General features: G+C 39.8%; 1 protein-coding gene across 16 annotated transcripts in view; it reads left to right on the top strand.

Annotated features, from left to right (window-relative positions):
• The window catches only part of SOAT1 (sterol O-acyltransferase 1), a 61,131-nt gene that overhangs the window by 25,283 nt on the left and 9,640 nt on the right, over window positions 1-26,208 (top strand). For all 16 annotated transcript variants that reach the window (XM_086343599.1, XM_086343589.1, XM_086343602.1 and 13 more), the window contains 8 exons: window positions 652-710; window positions 17,935-18,083; window positions 19,458-19,517; window positions 20,820-20,927; window positions 21,678-21,960; window positions 23,598-23,676; window positions 25,703-25,784; window positions 26,072-26,117. In XM_086343599.1, coding sequence (XP_086199725.1) covers window positions 652-710; window positions 17,935-18,083; window positions 19,458-19,517; window positions 20,820-20,927; window positions 21,678-21,960; window positions 23,598-23,676; window positions 25,703-25,784; window positions 26,072-26,117 — 866 coding nt within the window. The remainder of the gene's footprint in view (window positions 1-651; window positions 711-17,934; window positions 18,084-19,457; window positions 19,518-20,819; window positions 20,928-21,677; window positions 21,961-23,597; window positions 23,677-25,702; window positions 25,785-26,071; window positions 26,118-26,208) is intronic.

Below are 26,208 nucleotides of genomic sequence, written 5' to 3'. Positions count from 1 at the left end.
ATTTTAGTGAAATCCAACTTATCTGATTTTTCTGTTGTTGCTTGTACATTTTACTAGTCATAGTTACAGGATCTATTCAGAGAATCTGCTAAGTCGCTTCAGTCGTGTCCGACTCTGTGCGACCCCATAGACCGCAGCCCACCAGGCTCCCCCGTCCCTGGGATTCTCCAGGCAAGAACACTGGCGTGGGTTGCCATTTCCTTCTCCAGTGCGTGAAAGTGAAAAGTGAAAGTGAAGTCACTCAGTCGTGTCCGACTCTTAGCGACCCCATGGACTGCAGTCTACCAGGCTCTTCTGCCCATGCGATTTTTCAGGCAAGAGTACTGGAGTGGGGTGCCATTGCCTTCTCCGTCAGAGAATCTAATTTCCTGTTATTGTCAGAATTGGATTTTGTAGCATCTTATGATTAATACAGTTGTAAGCATGGTATGTACCTATAATAGTGTTCTTTTTACAGCTTACCATTTTTATGTATAAATTTCCTTCTATTTATATTGCCTATGCTTCCTTTTTAAAAGTTGTGTTATGTTTTGTGGTTTTACCAAAGTTTGTACTTGGTCATGTTTCGCTTGTTTTTTAAGTTCATGATTTAAATAATGCTGATGGGTAGCTCTCCCATCTACTTAAAAATTACATTTTTTCTTTACTTAGGTCGGGTTGATTTAAAACAGTTGATATCAAAGAAGATAAAGTTGACAGCAGAGGCAGAGGTAAGTAATTCTCTCTTCCAGAAACAAAAATGTAGATTTTAGAGTAAACGGTTTTATTCAGTGCAGTTTTTAATGTTAAGCTGTTTAAAGAACTATTTACTTTTCTTATCAGTTGACATTATCCTGTGATGAACAGGATATGCAGACCCTTATGGCAGAAAGTGAAGAGGAACTAAAAAGCCTCTTGATGAAAGTGAAGGAGGAGAGTGAAAAAGTTGGCTTAAAGCTCAACATTCAGAATACTAAGATCATGGCATCTGGTCCCATCACTTCATGGGAAATAGCTGGGGAAACAGTGGAAACAGTGTCAGACTTTATTTTTTTGGACCCCAAAATCACTGCAGATGAAATTTAGAAGCCTTGAATTGAATTTAGAAGCCTGGTGATTGCAGCCATGAAATTAAAAGACGCTTACTCCTTGGAAGGAAAGTTATGACCAACCTAGATAACGTACTTAAAAGCAGAGACATTACTTTGCTTACAAAGGTCTGTCTACTCAAGGCTATGGTTTTTCCTGTGGTCATGTATGGATGCGAGAGTTGGACTGTGAAGAAAGCTGAGCGCTGAAGAATTGATGCTTTTGAACTGTGGTGTTGGAGAAGACTCTTGAGAGTCCCTTGGACTGCAAGGAGATGCAACCAGTTCATTCTAAAGGAGATCAGTCCTGGGTGTTCATTGTAAGGACCATTGTTGAAGCTGAAACTCCAGTACGTTGGCCACCTCATGCGAAGAGTTGACTCATTGGAAAAGACCCTAATGCTGGGAAGGACTGGGGGCAAGAGGAGAGGGGGACAACAGAGGATGAGATGGCTGGATGGCATCACTGACTCAATGGACATGGATTTGGGTAAACTCTGGGAGTTGGTGATGGACAGGGAGGCCTAGCATGCTGCAATTCATGGGGTCGCAAAGAGTCGGACACAACTGAGCGACTGAACTGAACTATGATGAACAGGAAAATAAGATCTACCATCTTGTCATTCTGCCTAAGAACCAGATTATCATTTTTTTCCTCTGCTATCATACATCTTTTACCAGTAAAATTCAGTTTTAGTGAACATGATACAGTTGATGCTTGTATAAGTGCTTGTGTAGGTACTTTATGAAAGTATCTGTCATGGTTCATAGTGAATAATGGGCCTTCAATAAACATTGAATCTGAAACTAGAGATTCCCTGTTAGGGATATAGAACAAATAGAAATATCAATTTGCAAACCACATTAAGAGATTTCAGGAATTCCTTAGTGATGCAATGGTTAGGACTCAATGCTTTTGCTGCTGTGGCCTGGGTTCAATCTCTGGTCAGGGAACTAAGATTCTGCAAGCTGCTCAGTATAACCAATAAATAAGTAAGTAAACAAACAAAGACCTTTCAGGCAAGGGAAACAGTTCTACAAGTTTGAATTCACCAGCGCCTTCAGGAAATCTGGAGAACAAAGAACACTTAAAAAAAATGAAGGACTTCTCTGGTGGTACAGTGGATAAGAATCCGCCTGCCAGTGCAGAGGACATGGGTTCAGTCCCTGGTCCAGGAAGATTGCACGTGCTTCAGAGCAACTAAGCCCATGCACCTCAACTACTGAGCCCATGTGTTGCAGCTGCTGCAGCCTGTGAGCCTGGAGCCTCTGCTCTGCAATGATGCATAGCCCCTGCTCATGGCAACTAGAAGAAGCCTCCATATACCAACAATAACCTGGTGCAGCCAAAAATAGTCAATTAATTCATTAAAAAAATCAACTACTATGTGTGCCTGAATGTAAGTTGGCTTCAAATGCAAGGCAGACAGACTCCCTTTCTCCCAGTAAGATTACTTCCAAAATTGATTAGCCAACCTGAATATATAAATGTCCAGTGATGTAGATGAAATAGCCCTGTTTTCATTTATTAATTAGTCACATGTGCATGCATGCATATACACATTTATATTGTTGCTAAATTGTGTCTTTGCTGTCCCGTGAACTATAGCCTGCCGCCTCCTCTGCCCGTAGGGTTTCCCAGTCAGGAATACTAGAGTGAGTGGCCATTCCCTACTCCAGGGGATCTTCCCAACCCGGGGATCAAACTCATGTCCTACACTGATAGGTAGATTCTTTACCACTGAGCCACTAGGGAAGCCCCCTAAAAGGGGGGTCTGCCTTGTATTTGAAGTCAGCTTACATGCATGTGGGCTTCCCTGTTGGCTCAGTCAGTGAAGAATCTGCTTGTAGTTCAGGAGACCCAGGTTTGATCTCTGGATTGGGAAGGTCCCCTGGAGAAGGAAATGGCTACCCACTCAGGTATTCTTGCCTGGAAGATTCCATGGACAGAGACTGACTGGCTATAGTCCATAGGGTCGCAAAAAGTCAGACATGACTGAGCAACTAACACTTTTAACTTTTTTCACTTGCATGCATTTATACAGAATACTTTAAATTTAGATATTTTTATCTTATTTTGTGAAACAGTATATGTAAGATAAAACCAGATATATAAGATAAGCAGGGCATAGCTTGAGCAGAGGTATGGAGGTAGGCAACTTAAACTGTATCTTGGAAACGACACTTGATTGACATCTGTGCCTCTGGTGGGATATGATAAGAAAATAAAATTTGGGCTAGATTGTAAGGCATTTTTTTCCTCTTCCTTCATGCCCTTATTCATGAAGCTCTTTCTGTGTGAAATTTTCTTTAACTTCCTACCTTTACTAATCAAAATCCTATATATCCTTCAAATTCTCCCTCAAATGCTGGTGCTTCTGAAGTTTTCTGAAACCCCAGCTTGAAATGTTATCCGTCCTACTTTATACGTCTAAGTTCTTAGTTTATGCCCGTAACATATACTCTATAATTGTTACACACTGCTTTGTTCTGAATGAATCGCCAAAATTCCTCTGGTGAACTTACAGGCAATTTAACTTAAGAGTGTTTTGATTGGCAGTTTGGTATCAAATGAGATTGAACATCTTGCCATTATTAAGGAATTGGAATGTTTTTGAGGGAGATGTATTAGGAATGCTCTACCGATATCAAAGTTGAAGAAACTATTGAGTTTGAAGATGAGACCACGTTGGAAGCTCCTGTAATATTTTTAATAGTGACGGGGGAGCCTGGTGGGCTGCCGTCTATGGGGTCGCACGGGGTCGGACACGACTGAAGAGACTTAGCAACAGCAGCAGCAGCAGCAGTGACTAAACAGGGGCAGGGAGGAGAAGGGAACCTGTTTAGAAGTCCTGTTGTGTGCTAGGCCTTAAACTAGGTGTTTTATATATGTAACCTTATTTACTTAAATTCTCCTTTCATAACAGTAATGTCTAACTGGTTATATTTTTTTTGTTGTTTTCTTTTATTGATTACACTCACTAACGTGAAATGACCATTAAGATGGCAGGTATGTGAATATTTTTCAGAGCCATGAAATTTACTTGTTCTTTTCCCTTGTGGGTCTTAGAAATAATTTTAAAGACAAATGAAAATAAACAATCTTTCTAGTCATTTGTTATTTGGTGTCATGTTCCAATCCAGTTGGCACACTTTTCCCTTAGTGTTTAAAGTGCCCCTTCAGCTCTAATAGTATGTATCATTGTGATGTATGTAGCTAACTTAAACTTTGGCTCCTAATTCTCTACTTCCTATTGTAAACAGAATAGATAATCTATAGATTGTATTGGGCAACTCTTTCAGCTCCGTGTAACTAGTTGTCAGATATAAATACAGTATGCTGCTGCTAAGTCACTTCAGTCGAGTTCCGACTCTGTGCGACCCCATAGACGGCAGCCCACCAGGCTCCCCCGTCCCTGGGATTCTCCAGGCAAGAACACTGGAGTGGGTTGCCATTTCCCTCTCCAATGCACGAAAGTGAAAAGTAAAAGTGAAGTCGCTCAGTCGTGTCCGACTCCTAGCGACCCCATGGACTGCAGCCCACCAGGCTCCTACATCCATGGGATTCTCCAGGCAAGAGTACCGGAGTAGGGTGCCATTGCCTTCTCCATTAATACAGTATACCTAGTTAAATTTGAATTTCAGACAAACAACAGATAGTTTTGTTAATCATCATGCAATATTTGAGACATAACCTAGTCTCAAAGTTAGTTGTTTATCAAATTCAAATTTGTTCTTGTTGCTTAGTTGCTAAGTTGTGTCTGACTCTTTTGTAATCCCAAGGACTGTAGCCAGGCTCCTCTGTCCATGAGATTTCCCAGGCAAGAATACTGGAGTGGGTTGCTATTTCCTTCTTCAGGGAATCTTCCCAACCTAGGAATTGAACATGTAAAGATGTTAAGAAGATTAAGCAAACTCTTTAGTCCTAAGGGAAGAAAAATGAGAGCGATGATGGCATTAGTGGGTTGAACTGATTGAATTTCTTCAAGTCACTTCTAGATCTAAATGCTGTCATAAAAACTTTGAAATACTCAATTAAAAAAAATCTGGTGCTAGTGGAATCATACGGCATTGTGTAACTCTCAGTCATGACCTTTTAAAAGCCTCGTAATTGTGTTGTAACAAGCCTTTAAAGATCTTGGAACAGTCCAGTTTATTTCAGTTTAGTCACTAGCTGTCTTTTAAGGAAGTTTTCTGGAGGTTTGGTCAAACCAATTTTGCTTGTATCTCATTGGCAAGAACTTAGTCTCCTGGCCACACCAAGGTGCAAAAGGAGACTGGGAAATTTATTTATTCTGGGATTTAAGTGCCCAGGTAGCAAATTAAGGGTCCTGATACTAAGGAACGGGGTGGGAAATGATAGATTGACTGGCAACAGTCACTGCAGCAACTGTCCGTTGTAGTTCACGACCCCTGGTCTTCTGATCATTTCTTACCTTCTTCTGGCTGTGTAAGTGTGACTACATTCTTCTGTTTCCCTTTCTGCCTTTTCTTATTTTATTTAAATGCATAAATGTGTTAGTCTTTAGTCTACTTGGAACCTTGAGAAAGTTCATTGTTCTTTGTGATCTCATCACTTTCTTACAAAATGAAGAAATGTCCCTCCTGTATACTGCCTTTGGGGGTGTTCAGTAATTTAGTTCTGTGAACAACACTTACTTGGTCCCTTGGTCTGTCGTGTACTACGTTAGGAGCTGAGATTTTGTAGAAGTCATTTCTCATGGTAGCTGGTACTACTACATATAAAATGGATAAGCAAGAGGAGCAACAACTGAATTAGATACCTTTGAAGTGTTCATTGAAAGCTATAAAGTGATGTTACTATTAGTTGGTATATGTGATGAGAAATTATGTGATGTTAGAGCTCTATTGAAAAGATTACAGGTGATGGTTACTCTCTGTTTTGTAGTTAATGAGAATCCAAAATATCAAAATTAGTAATGTTCTGCATATCACTGATTGAGGTACTTTTCTTTTCGAATATTTGTTTTCTATTTTAGTGCCAAAGAAAAATCAGTGGCATATTAGATTAAATACTTTCTTCCAAAAGAAAAAAGAAAGCACAAAGTTTAACAGATTTTATTTTAATGTTGTGATACCTTATAACAACAGGCAGATTGTTTTAAGCACAGGAGGAATATATTTTCTTAATGTAGGTTTTTTCCTGATTGTAGAAGTAGTATAGGCTCAATGTAGAAAATTTATACGAGACAAAGTATAAAAAGGAAACACAACCCATATACCCATCACTTGCAAATAATATTTTGGTTTATTTCCTCCCAATAATTTGTTTTCCTTCTTGTATCGTACATGCAGATCCAAGTAGACACATGTGGGCATTTGTGTCATAGATACACTGGCAAAATCAGCATCAATCTATATAATCAGTTTGTGTATTTTTCTTAACATCATTTTTTGGGCTTTTTTGTGTGTGTGTTAAAATATTCTTTGAAAATGTGATTAAGAAAAAAATTATTTCATGATAGTCATTTGTATGGATACATCATTTGGTAACTACTGGGAATGTAGTTTTACTCCTTTCTGATTTTCTGGCATTTAATAATGGCTAATGAAGTGAAGGAGGTAGGCAATGATGATGAGAAGCAGTAAAGTATACCATTTGAATAGTTAAGATGAGGGAACTACCTAAGTAGATTGAGGTTAAAAAATGTATTTCAGGTCAGTTTAGGCTGATAACAATGTGATATCAAGAATATTAGAGTCTTACGTTGGGAGATAGCCCAGGATGAATTTCATTTTAAACAAAAAGGGATTAAAATTCAGAGCTCTGATTTCATTAGTTCCTGGTTTACCTTGAACTTTGTCTTGCTTATTAAGGACTGTGTAATAGTTATACTCAAGACTTTTTTTTTTCCTTTGGAGGAGGAATTTATTATAATGCACAACTTAGACTGTAAACTTATGCTAAACAACACCTTTTTACTATATTACCTGCCATTTTCCGGCTACATGTACGTACATCATTGACTTCTTAGGTTTTACTTTTTTGACTTTTTTTTTTAATCATATAGAAAATATTTTATATAAAGTATGGTGGAAAGCAATGTAATGTAATGTGAACTTAGGTCATAGACTGGAGTTCTGATCCTAGTTCTGTAGCCTACGAGTGGTGACCTTGGGTAAGTCACATCACTTGTTCAAGCTTAGATCTCTCATGTGTAAAATAGGCATTCTGTTACATACTTCAGAGATTGTTTTAAGACTAGAAATAATACATAAAAGCCCCTTAGAAAGTATCTAGCATAAAGCAGTCATTTAATTAACAGTCATTGCAGACAATAATGATTTTTACTCCCTTCCACTTAATAGTTTCCACAAAGAAGTCAGGGCTATGTATTATTTTTTTTTTTAGTATCTACCTTCTGCTTTATATTAATAATAGACATTGAATAAAGTGAGCAGTTGTATGAGTAGGAGTTTTGGTGGCAGGAGTTGATTTCAAACACTGTTAGGAAATTTGTTTATCACCTGTTGTCTTGGCAGTCGCTTTGCTAAGAGCTGGCTGTACAGTGGTTAACAAATAGACATAGTTTTACAGCCAAGTGGGGAAGGTAGACATTAAGACACCAAAAAAGAACTATATAGCATTTCAGATTGCATTAAGTGCAGTGATGGAAAAGAATAAGATGCAGTAACTTTAGAGTGAATTGTCAGGGGAGACCTCTCTTGGAGAGTCAATTTAAACACTGTGTTAACCTCTTCTATTGTGTTCCCGGCTTTGCCTGAAACGGTCAGGTTTCTGGTTCCATGCCACTGTGAGGTTAAAAGATTCTCTGTGCAAAGCCAGGCAGTGAATCAAGAAACAAGTAATTCATGAACTAGTGATATGACGTTATGGAGTCAGAGTATAATTTATTTTTAAATTTCTTTTGTACTTACTAAGTTACCATTTTATTAGAAAAGGATATAATAACTCAGGAACAGCCAGGTGGGAGAGATGCACAGGGCAAATATGGGGAAAGGCCGCAGAGCTTCCATGCCTGCTGAGGGTGCCATCCTCCCGGCATTGTCATATGTTCACCAGCCCGGAAGCTCAGGAATACAATATTTTGTGCTCTGGGCTCAGAGTATATATTTTTACTTGGTGTTTCTTTCTCTCAGCCTGCTTTTTTTTCATACCTCTGTAACTGTTACTTTATCCAAAAACAACCCTACTCTTTTCTAATTTTAAGATTTAGTCAGTCCAAAGTAACCTCTGTTTGGAAGGCTTTTAATTGTAGAAGTGTTCTCCTTCTAAAGTGCAAATCTGAATATGTTTGTAAACTTTGTGCTTATTAAAACATCATGGTTTCTAGTTGTCCTTAGGATAAAATGAAAAATCCTTAAAATGAGTGAATTCTCTGGCAGTCCAGTGGTTAGCACCTCTCACTTTCACTGCTGAAGGTGCGGGTTTGATCCCTGGTTGGGGAAACTAAGATACTACAAGCCTCGTGGCTGTGGCCAAGAATTAAATCTTAAAATGGCTTAAAGGTCTGTCATGAACCCGTTTGCTTCTCCAGCTTCGTCTGTGATCACTAGTGCATGTCTTCACTGTGTTCTAACAATAGGATCTTTGTTTCATGGTGGTTGTTCTGGATTCTTAAAATCTTAGAGGTTATCTTCATCAGCTGCTTGTTTTAAAAAATGAGGTTCTTTGATAGATTAGAAAAGCAAGGTGCTTAGATAGTTTCTAGTTAATGGTCTGCCTCCTTCCATCATCCTTCTGTCCATCTGTTGTGCTGGGACCATCATAGTCCATGGCTGGCTGAAATGAGTGTTAATAGGGATGAGATTGAGAAGATAAACAAATTAGAAAGCCTATAATCATCAGTCTCCTTTTCAGATTATTGATAGACATTTTTAGACAAATTTATTGTGGTCATGTTTTGAAATTCCTATTAAAACCAATTTCGTGTAATAGAAGAACTCGGAAGAAGGCTGAAGTGGAACACTCCTTGTACTATGTTTTTCTGTGTTTCCTCTTACAAAAGGAATGACAGTAATAAGCAGTCACTCTTTATTTTTCATCAGTACTTGGCTATGTGAAAGAAGGAGGCTAAAGAAACTTAATAGTGTCCACAATAGAGTTCTTCCTTATGTCCCAGTGGCAGCAGCTTCTATCAACTTTAATTTCTCAGAGAAAGAGGACAAAGGCATTGTTGATGAAAAAAATTAGAAAGTCCTTTTAAAAAAGAAATGAACATTTTTATTCGAGCCAAGTTGAGGATTATAACCTGGGAACAGCCTCTCAGAAAGCTCTAAGAACCGTCCCACCTACGAGAGGTCATAGACACTTATATTTTGAGTCAGAGGCTGTACATTAAATGACATTATTGACAGCTTACACAGTCCCCGTGGAAACTGTGGGTCATTGGGGCCCTTTACAAGGTTATCTCTGAAGGAGTTTTGGTGGCAGGTTGTTGTGAAGGAGTTGTGACCCTTGAGGAGATTAGGAAGGTATGTTATCTCCTAAGGAGGTCAGGTGCATAATATATGCTAAAGGGGAAGGAGAAGGTTTGGACAGGCAGAGAAAAGATTTGTTTGATCTGTCTTGTCTTGCCATAAAATATACATTTTACATCATCAGCATTAAGAAATGCCTTTATCAAACCCAAGTCTGTGTGCCTGGTACACTGTGAAACCAAACAAACTGAAATGCAGAGTTTAGAGCAGAGAAAGGTGTATTACAAGGACCAAGCAAGTGTTACTCAAAAACTGGCTTCACTCCCTGGTGGGTGTTTGTTGAACCAAAAGACACAACTAGGGCAAAGAACGGGAGAGTGATTTATTACCTGGAAAACTCTGGGAGTCTTTCCCCAAACAGTGTCTCTCCAACAGTAAAATTTGGAAAGTCTTAACCTAAGGGTACCTGCATACTCATGAAGGGGCTTGAGCTGAAGAAAATTGAGCATAAAATTAGGCCAGAGGTCAACAGAAGCTTTCGTTGATTGGAGGTCAATATCATTATTCCAGCATCTACCTTGGTGAGGACCTTAGTTCTTGCTGAACTGGAGGATTTATTGTGTATCCCTTGAGGAGGAACTAGGATTGATTAATCGCTGAACAATTGTTTTTTGACTCTTTTTTCCTTTGTTTCATGCATTCCCTTACTTCCATTAATATCTTTAATTACTGAGACCTGTTCAAAGGCAAGCATTGTGACCAGGCTTAGATCACAAAATTTCTTGAGGCCAAAAATGGCTTCTCTTTTGTCAAGAAAACCATGTCTAGTTTTCTTTCTCTGGGGATTTTCTACTGTACCTGCCTGCCCAAGGAGAATGTGTGGCTCGTGCTCAAAAGACCCGAACTCCTGGTGGTTTTCAGGGAAGAATTTTTAAAGGCAACTTTTGGGGTGACAGGGCAGCATTTAGGGAGATAACTATAGAGTGTGTAACTTTTCTTCTGATTGATTGGTAAAGAGGTAACAGGGTGCTATTCTAGGAATCTCAAATCAGCAACCTTCTGGTTGGACCAGTCTGCGGTGTGAGCCTAAAGTTACCATCTTCCACCTGGAATTGTTTCTGAAGAACAATTTGAAGATATGTATCAGTTAGTTAAGTGTTGAATAGTAGTAGAAGTGTTAGTCATTCAGTTATGTCTGACTCTTTGTGACCCCACGGACTGTAGCCTCCCCAGGCTCCTTTGTCCATGAAATTGTTCAGGCAAGAATACTGGAGTGGGTAGCCATTCCCTTCTCTGAGGATCTCCCTGACCCAGGGATCAAACCTAGGTCTCCCACATTGCAGGCAGATTGTTTACCCTCCGAGCCATTACATTACTCCTCAGAATATCCCTTGAGGAGGAACCAGGATTCTGTTTTACTGTTGAACTATGTATCTTGACTGCTTTTTCTTTGTTTCTGCATTGTTGTTGTTCAGTTGTTCAGTCGTGTCCGACTTTTTGCGACCCCTTGGATTGCAGCACGCCAGGCTTCCCTGTCCTCCACTATGTGCCGGAGCTTGCTCAAGCTCATGTCCACTGAGTCGGTGATGCCATCCAACCATCTCGTCCTCTGTCATCCCTTCTCCTCCTGCCTTCAGTCTTTCCCAGCATCAAGGTCTTTTCTAATGAGTTGGCTCTTTGCATCAGGTGGCCAAAGTATTGAAGCTTCAGCATCAGTCCTTCTAATTAATATTCAGGGTTGATTTCCTTTAGAATTGACTGGTTTGATCTCCTTGCAGTCCAAGGGACTCTCAAGAGTCTTCTCCAGCACCACAGTTCAAAAGCACCAATTCTTCAACGTTTAGCTTTCTAAAGAAATGGTCCAACTCTCACATCCATACATGACTACTGGAAAAACCATAGTTTGACTGTACAGACCTTTGTTGACAAAGTAATGTCTTTGCTTTTTAATATGCTGTCTAGGTTGATCATAGCTTTTCTTCCAGGGAGCAAGCATCTTTTAATTTGCATGTTTCTGCATTAGTAACATCTAATTAGTATGAATCCGTTCTTTGGAATGCAGAGAAGGTTTAGGAGGCTCAAACCTTTTTCCTGCAGACAAGAAATAGGGAACACAGAAAGGTTTTTATACCTGGAAGGGCCCCACAGGGTCCTGCTCAGTTTCACTTCCACTGAAAGAGTAATTCAAAATGTAAAAGTGATTTGTTTGTTTCAGGAACCTTATTCAGGGACCCTGAAGCCCAGGATATAGTCTCTCAGTGACTCTTAGGGGAGTGTTCAGAAGAAGCAGGTGAGAAGTCAGATTTGTGTGTGTGTGTGTATATATATATATACACACACACACACATACATATATGTGATTTTTATATATATATATATATATATGATTTTTGCCTGGAAAAAACATACAGTCAAGCATAGAAAGATTACTGACAGTCAGCTTACTGTCTAGGAGTCTGTATATCCAAAGCACAGAGTTTTTCTCCATTCTGAATTCCCCTGGGGGCAGCGGGGGACTGTGGATGGGATGACTGCACTGCCTGTGGCTTGACCCGTATAGAGCTGGAATGGTGGGCAGCATTCTTTGTTTACAGTAGAAGTTTTGGAGTATGAGGGGAAAAGGAAGGTGATCGAGAATGGTCTGATTGCCAAGGAGGGTGAGGATAAGGAGATTGCTGTAGGCTTTGGGAATTGCAAGTTTTTTGGCATGTGTGGCAACAGCTGATGTGTGGGTGAGACTAAGGCACAAGAAGAGTTCGTGCCTTGAAAAGCTGACTGAGTATGTTTGAGTTGGGTAGATTAAGACCTGATTTCAGTAGCTTTTACAATGTCTTTGTACAAACACACATTGTGTTCTCTCCCCTCCCCCAGCCCCCATGCTTCTGGGCTTACTTAACCCAGTACTTAATTAAGAAGGGTACTGATTCCAGGGTATGATGAAATGGCTTGATTCCTCATTACCACATCTCAAGATTCCAGGCTTCTTTTTGTAATGCTGAGTAAGATTTCAGTGAACTGATATGAGTAGGGGGTAAAGTGTTAAGACCTTAAATGGTTTAGCCCCTCTTCTGCCATCCTCCCCTTCTTTTCTGACCTCAACTCTTATCACTCTTTTGCTTCAACTGTGATGTCCTATTTCCCAAACATGTCAAGGCTGTTCCTGCCTCAAGCCTTTTTACATGTATGCTTTTTTCTTTCTGGTACTTTTCCCACATATAAATCAACTGCTGCTAAGTCGCTTCAGTCATGTCCGACTCTGTGCGACCCCAGAGATGACAGCCCACCAGGCTCCCCCGTCCCTGGGATTCTCTAGGCAAGAACACTGGAGTGGGTTGCCATTTCCTTCTCCAATGCATGAAAGTGAAAAGTGAAAGTGAAGTCGCTCAGTCGTGTCCGACTCTTAGTGACCCCATGGACTGCAGCCTACCAGGCTCCTCCGTCCATGGAATTTTCCAGGCAAGAGTACTGGAGTGGGGTGCCATTGCCTTCTCCAATAAATCAACTAATTTGTGCTTTTACTTTATACAGATCTTCTCAAATGTCATCTTAATCTTTGAGGCTTTCCCTGACCTCTCTATGAAAAATAACACCCTCTTTGCCTGAGTCCCTCTTTATTTCTTGCCTTAACACCATCTGGCATCCTGTATGTCCTGTTTACCCTCATTGGAATTTTAAGTTCCGTGATGACAGGGACTAGGTTTTTTTCATTGTCATATCTCACCAGTGCTACAAACATTGCCACAACAGTGCCCAGAACTGTCCCTAGCACTTAGTGGATTGAATGAATTCTTTCCTTTCTTCTCTTTCAGTATATTTCTACATTGGACATTTTTGTAGTTGGACAAAACCCTTGATTTATTAAGCAGTTCAGTTCTTTTAGGTTAGTGCAAAAGCATTAACAGAGTTTAATGAGAAAAGAACCTTTTTTTTTTTTTTTTTAAGTGCCACTTTTTTGGGTGTTTTGTTTTTGGTTGGGGAAGCATCATACCTATTGAAAAATTTCAAAATGAAGAGGGGCATGTAATTGAAACAAGCAAAAGAAAGTAAAAATACTATTTGAATAATCTTAATGTGAACAAGGAACAACAGACTGGTTCCAGATAGGAAAAGGAGTTCGTCAAGGCTGTATATTGTCACCCTGCTTATTTAACTTATATGCAGAGTACATCATGAGAAACGCTGGACTGGAAGAAACACAAACTGGAATCAAGATTGCCCGGAGAAATATCAATAACCTCAGATATGCAGATGACACCACCCTTATGGCAGAAAGTGAAGAAGAACTAAAAAGTCTCTTGATGAAAGTGGAGAGTGAAAAAGTTGGCTTAAAGCTCAACATTCAGAAAACGAAGGTCATGGCATCCGGTCCCACCACTTCATGGGAAATAGATGGGCAAACAGTGGAAACAGTGTCAGACTTTATTTTTCTGGACTCCAAAATCACTACAGATGGTGACTGCAGCCATGAAATTAAAAGACGCTTACTCCTTGGAAGGAAAGTTATGACCAACCTAGTTGGCATATTGAAAAGCAGAGACATTACTTTGCCAACAAAGGTCCGTCGAGTCAAGGCTATGGTTTTTCCTGTGGTCATGTATGGATGTGAGAGTTGGACTGTGAAGAAGGCTGAACGCCAAAGAATTGATGCTTTTGAACTGTGGTGTTGGAGAAGACTCTTGAGAGTCTCTTGGACTGCAAGGAGATCCAACCAGTCCATTCTGAAGGAGATCAGCCCTGGGGTTTCTTTGGAAGGACTGATGCTAAAGCTGAAACTCCAATACTTTGGCCACCTCACTCGAAGAGTTGACTCATTGGAAAAGACCCTGATGCTGGGAGGGATTGGGGGCAGGAGGAGAAGGGGACAGAGGATGAGATGGCTGGATGGCATCACTGACTCGATGGACAAGGAGGCCCGGCGTGCTGCGATTCATGGGGTCACAAAGAGTCGGACACGACTGAGCGACTGATCTGATCTGAATGTGAACAAGTAATTTTATAAAACTCTTTATTTCTTCCAGGGGACATAGGTTCTCTATGTTTTGTCCTTAAAACTGTAGCAGGAAGGGGAACCCTTTCTAGGGCCCAAGAATGGGCCCTTGTCTAACACTGGGAGGTGAATTGTCTTGAGAAGACACACGTGCTGACAAAGCAAGAGACTTTATTGGGAAGGAGCACCCGGGTGGAGAGCAGGAGAGTGAGGGAGCCCAGGAGAACTGCCCTGCCGTGTGGCTCGCAGTCTCAGGTTTTATGGGGTGGGATCAGTTTCCAGGTTGTCTCTAACTCAGGGTCCTTCCTGGTGGTACGTGTAACACTCAGCCAAGATGGATTTGAGTGGGCATTCTGGGAGGTTGGTAGGACATATGGACTGGCATCTCCTTTCTCTTTGTGACCTTTGCTGAGTTTTTCTGTTTGGTAGTATTAGATTGGTGCAGAAGTAATTTGCGATTTTGCATTGTTGAACTTTGCCATTTGATATTAGAATACATTCTTAAATAAATGTGGTTGTGTTATACATTGTTTTAATGCGCATTTCTTGCTTTTTTTTAAACTAATGACTTATTAGTTGCTGTGTATTTTATATTTATTTTAGACTAGGAAATGATGTTAGACAAAAAGCAAATTCGAGCGATTTTGTTACTTGAGTCAAGAATGGGTCATAAGAATCAGAGACAACTCACAGTATCCACAACACATTTAGCTCAGGAACTGCTAGCGGATGTACAGTGCGGTGGTTCAAGAAGTTCTGCAAAGGAATTGAGAGCCTTGAAGATGAAGATTGCAGTGGCTGGCCATCAGTAATTGAAAATGATCAATAGAGAGCCGTCATCGAAGCTGAGCCTCTTAAAACTTACACAAGAAGTTGCCAAAGAACTCAACCATTCTTTGGTCCTTCCGCATTTGAAGCAAATTGGAGATACGTGAAAAAGCTCGATAAGTTTTTGCCTAATGAACTGACCACAAATCAAAAATATCGTCATTTTGAAGTTCCATTTTCTCTTGTTCTGTGCAGCAACAACAAACTGTTTCTTGATTGGATTGTGATGTGGGACAAAAAGTGAATTTTATATGACAACCAGCAATGATGGCTTAGTGATTGGACCAGAAGAAGCTTCCAAGCACTTCCCAAAGCCAAACTTGCACCGAAAAAGGTCATGGTCACTGTTTGGTGGTCTGCTGCTGGTCTGATCCACTACAGCTTTCTGAATTCCAGCAAAACCATTACAGCTGACGAGTATGCTCAGCAGATCAATGAAATGCACCAAAAACTGCAATGCCTCCTGCCAGCATTGGTCAACAGAAAGGGCCCGATTCTTCTCCATGGCAACGCCCAACTGCATGTCACACAGCCAGTGCTTCAGAAGTTGAACTAATTGAGCTACAAAGCTTTGTCTCATCCACCACATTCACCTGACCTCTTACCAACCGACTACCACTTCTTCAAGCATCTGGACAACTTTTTGCAGGGAAAACACTTCTACAACCAGCAGGAGACAGAAAATGCTTTCCAAGAGTTCATTGAATCCCAAAGCACAGATTTTTACGCTACAGGAATAAACTTTTCTCATTGGCAAAAATGTGTTGACTGTAATGGTTCCTATTTTGATAATAAAGATGTGATTGAGCCTAGTTATAATGATTTAATGTGGTAAGTTTTCATAGGTGGCTCAAATGGTAAAGTGACTGTCTGCAATGCTTGAGACCTAAGTTCGATCCCTGGGTGGGGAAGATCCCCTGGAGAAGGAAATGGCAACCCACTCCAGTACCCTTGCCTGGAAAATTCCATGGACCGAGGAGCCTGGTAGGCTACAGTCCATGGGGTTGCAGAGTCGGACACGACTGAGCGACTTCACTCTCTCACTTTCTCATGGCCTGTGGGATCTTAGTTCCCTGACCAAGAATGCCCAGGAATTGAGCCCATGCCCCTTGCAGTGGAAGCAGAGTCTTCACCACTGCACCGCCAGGGAAGTTCCTGCACTCCTGTTTCTTCAGTGCTCCTCCCTTGTTTCTGCATTCCATTCCTTTGATGATTAGCCGCCAATTGAACCTTTGTAAGGAAGGTCAGGGAGGCTGAATGAAGCCTGTTTCCTTCAAACAAGAAACTAGGGCACAGAAAGACTTTTGTGCCCAGGAGCCCCATAGGATCCTGCTCAGTTTCACTGTCCTGAGGGCTGGGGTTTCAGTGTATTCTCACTGCCCAAGACTTCTCCCACCTCCCCCCAACCCAACATTTGAGAACCCTGGGAGAAAGTAGTTTGAAAAGCTTTCACATAGTTTCATTAGATACATTAATATTTTAAGGCTTTGCTTTTAAAGGACTTGGTCAAACTGTTAAGAGTCCAGGACTTTCCTGATTGTCCACTGGTTAAGAATCCACCCTGCAGTGCAGGGGACATGGGTTTGATCCCTGGTTGGGGAACTAAGATCCCACATGCCATGGAGCAACTAAGCCAGTGCTCCTCAACTCCTGAGCATGCGTGCCACTAGATAGTCCATGCGCTGCAACGGTAGATCCTGCGCAACGCAAGGAAGAAGATCCTGTGTGCCACAACTGGATCCTGTGCAGCCAAATAAATATTAAGCCCAAATTGAAACATTCCAGAAAGCAAAAACAGAATCCAGAAAAAAGGCCACTTCAGATATTTTAGGTTCAACCTAACTAATATAATTAGAAGGGAGAGCATTTCTTTTTTCTTGTAGAAATTAGTAAGTAATACTTTGTTTTTCTTTGTATAGATGAGTCCTGCCAGTTTAAAAATACCACAATTTACAATTTGAGCATCCACAATAGGTGGCCTATTGTAATTTGAAGAAATTTTTTTGGCCAGTGCTTTTTGAAAACTCTGAATTTGTAAGTTTTGAAGTGTTAAAATGTATAACAATTCTGTTATAAATGTATGTGTTATAGAGTAGATAAATATATATCTATGGAGATAGGAATAAATGTTGTATAAATGTTGGTATCATACAGTAAAGACACGACTTATAAACACTGGGTACTTGGTGCTGAAGGGGTTGATTGAAAAGAAGGGGACTTAAAATTGTATAATGGTGACATAATATTGATTTTTACTTTGTTTTCCATATAAAAATTTGAAGAGAAGAAAATACTGTTATTTTTAGCATTTCTGTCATTTTGGTTTTATATGTCATTCAGAGGAGTTCATTTAGTAGACATAAATCATCATGTTGCTTTTTCAGTAGCAGTTTCTGAAACTATAAGTCAGATGTATATAGAAATCACTTTTCTGTTTTTACTCCTGTGAATTCACTTAACATGGATTTCTTTTCATCAGCTCTGTTTAAGAGTACCCTTTAGGGAACTGGGTTGGAGAACTAAGATCCCACATCCCGTCCCCTACAGCCAAAACAAAACAAAACAAAACAACCATAGAACCCTTTAAAAAATATTAACAACTCATAAACTAGTTAGTTCCTAATGGTTTTCTTTGTCTTAAAATTCTAGGAATTGAAGCCCTTTTTTATGAAGGAAGTTGGCAGTCACTTTGATGATTTTGTGACCAATCTCATTGAAAAATCCACATCATTAGACAATGGTGGTTGTGCTCTCACATCCTTTTCTATTTTTGAGGGAGACAACAATCACAGAGCTAAGTAAGTACAAATAATTTCTTTTAATGCACACATATAGTCTAGTACAGCTCAGTGGGTACAATGCCTGGGTTCACACCCTAGCATCACCTTTTGTTAGCTGTATATTGCTGTTTTAACCTCTTGAAGGGTGGGTTTCTTCATCTTACTATGTGGATTATAACAAACAGCATACCTCATTTAAGACTATGCTGACTCATAAAATAACCTGGACAACGCTTGCTGAAATCTTTACCTTTAAACGAAACAGTGACCCTATGAGGCAGATACTTTAACTGTCCGCATGTTATAAGTTTGGGAAACTGAAGCACAGAGCAGTTAAATGTCCAAGATAACACAGTGGGAATTTGAACCCAGAGTCTGTCTCCAGCATCAGTACTCTTCTCTAGATCATTATCCTGCCTCCCTATTGTACTCTGTACAGTACTTGTAATAAAGTACAATGCAAGTAGTTATTCTTTTTGGTCTGTCATCCAGAGCCATAGAGGGAAGGGAGGGCTGTCAAAGGCCAGTGTGTGCTAATTGGCCATTTTGTGCTTTCTTTGGTTTTATGCCTCGTTGGTCTCTGACAGTCTGCTGTTCTGGAGAACAGTTTTGATCAGGAGAGTCACGAGAAGTGCTAGCGGTACTACAAGACACCCTGAAGAAGATGATAGAGATAGATGTTAAAATGGGAGGTTTTAGTAACTGGAGGCACTTTTTTAGATCATGAGGCTGTTGGGGATTGTTGGAAGACCTTAGGGGTTGTTGTTGTGAGTCGTGAAAGTTGTGTCCGACTCTTTGCGACCCCATGGACTATACAGTCCATGGAATTCTCCAGGCCAGAATACTGGAGTGGGTAACCTTTCCCTTCTCCAGGGGATCTTCCCAACCCAGGGATCAAAACCCTGGTCTCCCCATTGTAGGCGGATTCTTTACCAGCTGAGCCACAAGGGATCATACGTATCAGTGCCGTTTTGGAGGACAGATCAATAATAGTATGTGAACTGAGTAAAGTATGGCTGGAGTCTTGTCCTTAGGAATATTTAGGAGAAGGAAGAGTGGTTGTCAACCTGTCATTCCAGGAATGCTTCTATCTCCATAGGGGCTGGGCGGGCATTTCCAGGAGGCTTTAAGTGCTCCTCTGGTTAGGTTTGCCTAACATCTCTTCCTTCCTAATCAGATGTGTCTGCACCTACCTCATAGCATTGTTCAGAAGGAGCAAATGCGTTAACATGCATAAAACCCTAACACAGTACCTGGGTCATAGTGAGAAGGCAGTTAATTAATATTACAAGCTATAGTTGGTAGTATTTATTCCTTCTCTTTAGCCATAGGTTTAAATTTCTTGTAATACTTGAAGTACTCATATTTTATTTTAATTTTTGGTCTTCCCAGAGATCTGAGAGCACCTCCGGAACATGGAAAGATTTTTGTTACAAGGCGATCTGTCTTAGAGTAAGTATTTTTAGTTGTTTTGGTTATTTGTTTGAATTTTTAAAAATCAAGCTATTCTGATTGTTAGAATCACTGTGTAGTCTATGAATGTTTGTTTGTTCTGTGTTCATATAATCCATTAGTTTTGATACTTCTTTTTGTACATTTGCCATCTCTTGCTCCTCTTTTGGAGAAGGCAGTGGCACCCCACTCCAGTACTCTTGCCTGGAAAATCCCATGGACGGAGGAGCCTGGTAGGCTGCAGGCCATGGGGTCTTTAGAGTTGGACACGACTGAGCAACTTCTCTTTCACTTTTCCCTTTCATGCATTGGAGAAGGAAATGGCAACCCACTCCAGTGTTCTTGCCTGGAGAATCCCAGGGACGGGGGAGCCTGGTGGGCTGCCGTCTCTGGGGTCGCATAGAGTCGGACACGACTGAAGCGACTTAGCAGCAGCAGCAGCAGCAGCTTCTCCTTTGATTTTTTTGGTTCTGTCTCTGGTTTCAAAGGAGAAGTTGTATGTAAGAGTGGTTATTGGTCCTCTGATAAATTCCTTGAAGTTGTGCTTCAGAGAATTGGTTACCCAAAGAGCTGGAACAAAACTTTCCCAATTAGGTAAACCACTTTTGAGAGAGTATTGCTGCCTTCTTGATACATAAGTTTTTTTCATCTCTCTTTGGCTAGGCTTTGAGACTTGATAGTTTTCTCAAATTTATTTATTTTAGAACCCTAGTTGTACAGATTTTTTTTCCTTAATTATTAATATTTATTTATTTGGCTGTGCTGGGTTTCAGTTGAGGCACATGGAATCCTTAGTTGCAGTGTACAAACTCTTAGCTGCAGCATGTGAGATCTAGTTCCCTGACCAGGGATCAAACCCAGGCCCCCTGCATTGGAACCTCAGAGTCTTAGCCACTGGACCACCAGGGAAGCCTCCTTATTTTGTTTATTTTTAATTGAAGGATAATTACAATATTGTGTTAATTTCTGCCATGTATCAATATGGATCAATCATAGAAGTTATGTAGATTTTATGGGGGAAAAATAGGCTATGTAGACTAATTGTGGCAACCTCATTTGTGAACTGAAAATTAAAAGTGCATTTTGAGTAGGTAATGAGCATTTCTTTTGAAATGCTCTGTGAGTAGGTAATTATTATTCATTTCTTTATAAGAATACTGATACTCATTAGTAATGTTTCATGATTACTGTTGAGATAGTTTTGGAACATGGATCAAGCATCTTCTGAACTACTTTGAAGTAAAGTCTTTAATATTTGGTGTTTTAAAATGCTGATTAATTTTATTTGAACTGTATTTATAGTGAGCTGTTTGAGGTGGACCACATCAGAACAATATATCACATGTTCATTGCCCTCCTCATTCTCTTCATTCTCAGCACACTTGCAGTAGATTACATTGATGAAGGAAGGTAAGACAGCATACCTGTTTAGTGGATGCATGGGGTGTTGAGAGTTTTCCCTGTATTTATATTCTGGAAAAAAAAAAGATTCAGTTAAACTGCTTCAGAAAATCCCAGAGCAGCTGGTTCAAGAGTGGGATTCCTCTCTCTTGAAAAGTACAACCAAAAAGAATATTAAAAGTTTTATTACTTTTAACTTTTTAAATGGTCTGTTTTAATAGGCCATATTAGTTGTTTCTAGGTAATTTTCCTTTAGGAAAATTTGGAAAGAATTTTGTATATATAACATCAATTTTTCTACTGTGGTATGTGTTATATTTTGTTTCAAAAAATCGGGTAGCTTATTGGAATTTAATGTTTGAAATTTGAGATAATGATGTAATGTATATTAGATTTTCAGATTGTACTATTTCTTTCTGAAAAACCATCGTTTGTACATAACTGATTGCTGTTTGAACAGTTCAGATATTAACTTTGCCATAGAACATTTCAGAGTTTAAAATACATTAATGTGAGAATCTACTCATTGGGAAGTTCTGAGTATTTTAGATATCATACGTTCAAAGACCATATTATCCTATGGCTTTTAGAAAATAAATTGTGAAGTGGAGGCTTAGGAGCACAAATGTTATATCCATGACTCTGTTTATTAGTGTTGTTTCCTGAAGTTGAGGGTTTGGGGTCTGAAAGTTTTGAATTTTATGAATAAGTGTGTATTAAAAAATCCACTTCTGTGTTCTTTGTGTTTTTCCTCCCCAGGCTGGTGCTTGAGTTCAATCTCATGTCTTATGCTTTTGGGAAACTTACTGTTGTTTTGTGGACGTGGCTCACCATGTTCTTATGTACACTGACAGTTCCTTATTTCCTGTTTCAACGCTGGGCCAGAGGCTATCACAGGACTTCTCACCCAGTGGTCCATTCTTTCATACACTGCTTCCTTTTTGTGGTCTTCCAGATTGGAGTTCTAGGTTTAGGACCACTTTATGTTGTGTTAGCATATACACTACCACCAGCTTCCCGGTGCATTGTTATATTAGAACAGGTAAGATTTTGAGTGTGCCTAGTGCAATGATTTGCTTAGTTAATAATAATTCAGTTACTTTTGTTTAGTAGTTGGATACATTTTCATATCTAGTTCTTTAGGCTCTTAATTATAAAATTAAAGTGTTAGCTAGATCATCTTTTAAAATTTGTTCTATCTTCAGTGTTCTCTAATTCTTGATAATTGAAATAAATTGAACTATTCTGGATGAATTCAAATTCAGTTTTTGAACATTTTTTGTAGAAGCCATCTAAATTAGAAAATTTTTTTGTCATTAAAAACTCTACTTTTAAAGTGTCAGATTGATTGTTTTGTCATATAACCATCTAAAAGATTTATTTTGCTTGTATGCCCTTCAGAATTTTCTGACTTATATTGGCTATCTGTAATGTAACAATGGATTGGTTCAAAATGGGGAAAGGAGTACCTTAAGGCTTTATATTGTCACCCTGCTTGTTTAACTTATATGCACAGTACATTATGCAAAATGCCGGGCTGGATGAATCACAAGTTAGAATCCAGATTGCTGGGAAAAATAACAACAACTTCAGATATGCAGATGATACCACTCTAATGGCAGAAAGTGAAGAAGGACTATAGAGCCTTTTGATGAGGGTGAAAAAGGGGAGTGAAAAAGCTGGCTTAAAACTCAGCATTCAAAAAACTGAGTTCATGGCATCTGGTCCCATAATTTCACGGCAAAAAGAAGGGGGAAAAGTGGAAGCAATGACAGATTTTCTTTTCTTGAGCTCCAAAATCACTGCAGGTGGCTAGTACAGCGATGAAGTTAAAAGACACTTGCTCCTCGGAAGGAAAGCTATGACAAACCTAGACAGCATATTAAAAAGCAGAGACATCGCTGCTGACAAAGGTCCATCAAGTCAAAGCTATGGTTTTTTCAGTGGTTATGTACGGATGTGAGAGTTGGACCATAAAAAAGGCTGAGCAGCAAAGAATTGATATTTTCGAACTGTGGTGCTGAAGAAGACACTTGAGAGTCCCTTGGACTGCAGGGAGATCAAACCAATCGATCTGAACGGAAATCAGTCCTGAATATTCGTTAGGAAGGACTAATTCTGAAGCTTCAATACTTTGTCCACCTGATGTGAAGAGCCAACTCACTGGAAAAGGCCCTGATGCTGGGAAAGATTGAGGGCAGGAGAAGAGGGCATCAGAGGTTGAGATGGTTGTTTGGCATCACCGATTCAATTGGCATGAGTTTGAGCAAACTTCAGGAGATGGTGAAGGACAGGGAACCCTGGCGGTTTGCAGTCCATGGAGTGGCAAAGAGTTGGACGTGACAGCCACTGAACAGCAGTAACAGCAACGCTCTTCTTGGTTGTCTGTAATGCTCTGTTTGATGGAAAGGACTATTTCAGGGGACTTTCTTTGAACAGGCTTTTAATTTTTCAATTCATAATATACATGTAATAGAGGTGTTAAATGCAAAATAATTTGAGTAATAACATATCCCTCTTTAGAGGTCTTCACTGTTTTAGTCCGTTAAGGTGAGTTTGAATTGGCATATACAAAATTAATAGCTCTTTATGTGATTATAATCTTGTGCTGTTCAGTGGTTGCTTATAGGAGATAAGACAGTGATAGAAAAGTCATCTTTCCTTCCCTCTCCTTTGCAGATTCGTTTTATAATGAAGACCCACTCATTTGTCAGAGAGAATGTGCCTCGGGTACTCAATTCAGCCAAGGAGAAATCAAGTATGTAATTCCAGAATTCAAAGGATTGTTCATAGGGTATTTCAACCTTAGGGTATTTACTGGGATTGATTGTATATTACATTCTGTAGACATTATGTTTGATTTTAAATATAAGGATCCAAAAAACAAAAAACCCAACTTGTTAGGAAGGAGAAATATATATATATATATATATATATATATATATGGTCTGTATTGATTTGGAAGACTTTCTTGTTGTTTCCTGATTGTTTCTGTTTTACCTTTGTAGCAACCCAAATTTAAAAACACTGATTATTAGACTCTTGCAACTTTGCGTTATTTGTGTAGAATGTTTTGTTTTTTTTTTAATTTATTTTAATTTGAGGATAATTACTTGACAATATTGTGATGGTTTTTGCCATACATCAGCATGAATTGGCCACAGGTATACAAGTGTCCCCTGCATCCTGAACCCCCCTCCCACTTCCCTCCTCACCCTATCCCTCTGGGTTATCCCAGAGCCCTGGCTTTGGGTGCCCTGCTTCATGCATCAAACTTGCCCTGGTCATCTATTTTACATATGGAAGTATACTTGTTTCAGTGCTATTCTTTCAAATCATGCCACCCTTGCCTTCTCCCACAGAGTCCAAAAGTCTGTTCTTTACATATGTGTCTCTTTTGCTGTCTTGCATATAGGATCATCATTACTGTCTTTCTAAATTTCATATATATGCCTTAATATACAGTATTAGTGTTTCTCTTTCTGACTAACTTCACTCTGTATAATAGGCTCCGGGTTCATCCACCTCATTAGAACTGACTCAGATGCGTTCCAATGGGAAATGAGTAATATCCTGTTTTATATGTACCACGACTTGCTTATCCATTCGTCTGGCAGTGGACATCTAGGTTGCTTCCATGTCCTGGCTATTGTAAACAGTGCTGCAGTGAACATTGGGGTATATGTGTCTCTTTCAATTCTGGTTTCCTCAGTGTGTATGCCCAGCAGTGGGATTGCTGGGTCGTCTGGCAGTTCTATTTCCAGTTTTTTAAGGAATCTACCACTGTTCTCCATAGCGGCTGTACCAGTTTGCATTCTCACCAACAGTGTAAGAGCGCTCCCTTTTCTCCACACCCTGTCCAGCATTTATTGTTTGTAGACTTTTTGGTGGTGGCTTTTCTGACTGCTGTGAGATGATACCTCATTGTGGTTTTGATTTGCATTTCTTTAATAGTGAGTTATGTTGAGCGTCTTTTCATGTGTTTATTAGCCATCTGTATGTCTTCTTTGGAGAAATGTCTGTTTAGTTCTTTGCTCACTTTTTGGTTGGGTTGTTTGTTTTTCTGGTGTTGAGCAGCACGCAGCTGCTTGTATATTTTGGAGATTAATTCTTTGTCAGTTGTTTCGTTTACTGTTATTTTCTCCCATTCTGAAAGCTGCCTTTTCACCTTGCTTATAGTTTCCTTTATTGTGCAAAGGATTTTAATTAGGTCCCATTTGTTTATTGTTTCTATTTCCATTACTCTGGGAGGTGGGTCATAGAGGATTTTTCTGTGATTTATGTCAGAGAGTGTTCTGCCTCTGTAGAATGTTAATAGATTCATTATGCCTATGTGCTTTCTCCTTCCAAATCAAGGAGCCACAGGAATAACTTAACTTAAAAGAATTAAAAGTGAAGTCACTCACTTGTGTTTGACTCTTTGCGACCCCATGGACTATAGCCTACTAGTCTCTTCTGTCCATGGAGTTTTCCAGGCATGAGTACTGGAGTGGGTTGTCATTTCCTTCTCTAGAGAATCTTCCTGACCCAGGGATTGAACGCAGGTCTCCCGCATTGCAGGCAGGTGCTTTAGCATCTGAGCCACCAGGGAAGCCCACAGAGGGATTGGTAATATTCAGTTAATTTAGGGATAAGAAGTCATCATTTTTGACAGAGCAAGAGGAAACATCATGAGCTAAGGAGAGGTAGCTATTTGTCTTCCCTATTATGTGCTTATTTTCCCCTTTCAGTTTTGCTGAAAGAAAATGAAGAGCCTCCAGTCTAACATAGTTTCCTTTTTCCAGGCACTGTTCCAGTACCCACAGTCAACCAGTACTTGTACTTCTTGTTTGCTCCTACCCTCATCTACCGTGACAGCTATCCCAGGTAATGGCACTAGGAAGCAGAAATGGGATAGCACCAGAATGTGCCAGGAGTGAGGCGGTTAGGTGGGCCAGTTCATGCAGGAGTACAGAGCAGGAGTCCCACTGGCGTAGGAAATCCCAAATGGTGATTCTAGCAACCTGATTGGATTGTAGTAATTCTCAACAGAATTATACATGTATTTCCTACATCAAAAATGATGTTCTGTGTGGGGAAAATACTGTGAGGATCTTTTTTAAAGTTCAGTTATTTACTTTATTGAGAAAGTTGTTTTGTTTCTTCCTTTTTAGGACCCCCACTGTAAGATGGGGTTATGTGACTATGCAGTTTGCACAGGTAAATTTTTTTGTGCCTGAGGTTTGTTGATTGGTAGATGGGGATTTGAATACAATAATAACTTAATATATTTAAAATGTTGGTAAATTTA

This window comes from Bos grunniens, chromosome 16, assembly GCF_055505025.1.
Source record: "Bos grunniens cultivar Pamir isolate PY7600 chromosome 16, Bosgru_T2T1.0, whole genome shotgun sequence".
NCBI lineage: Eukaryota > Metazoa > Chordata > Mammalia > Artiodactyla > Bovidae > Bos > Bos grunniens.
Note: the sequence above shows the minus strand (reverse complement) of the source record. Positions and strands in the feature narration are given on the sequence as shown.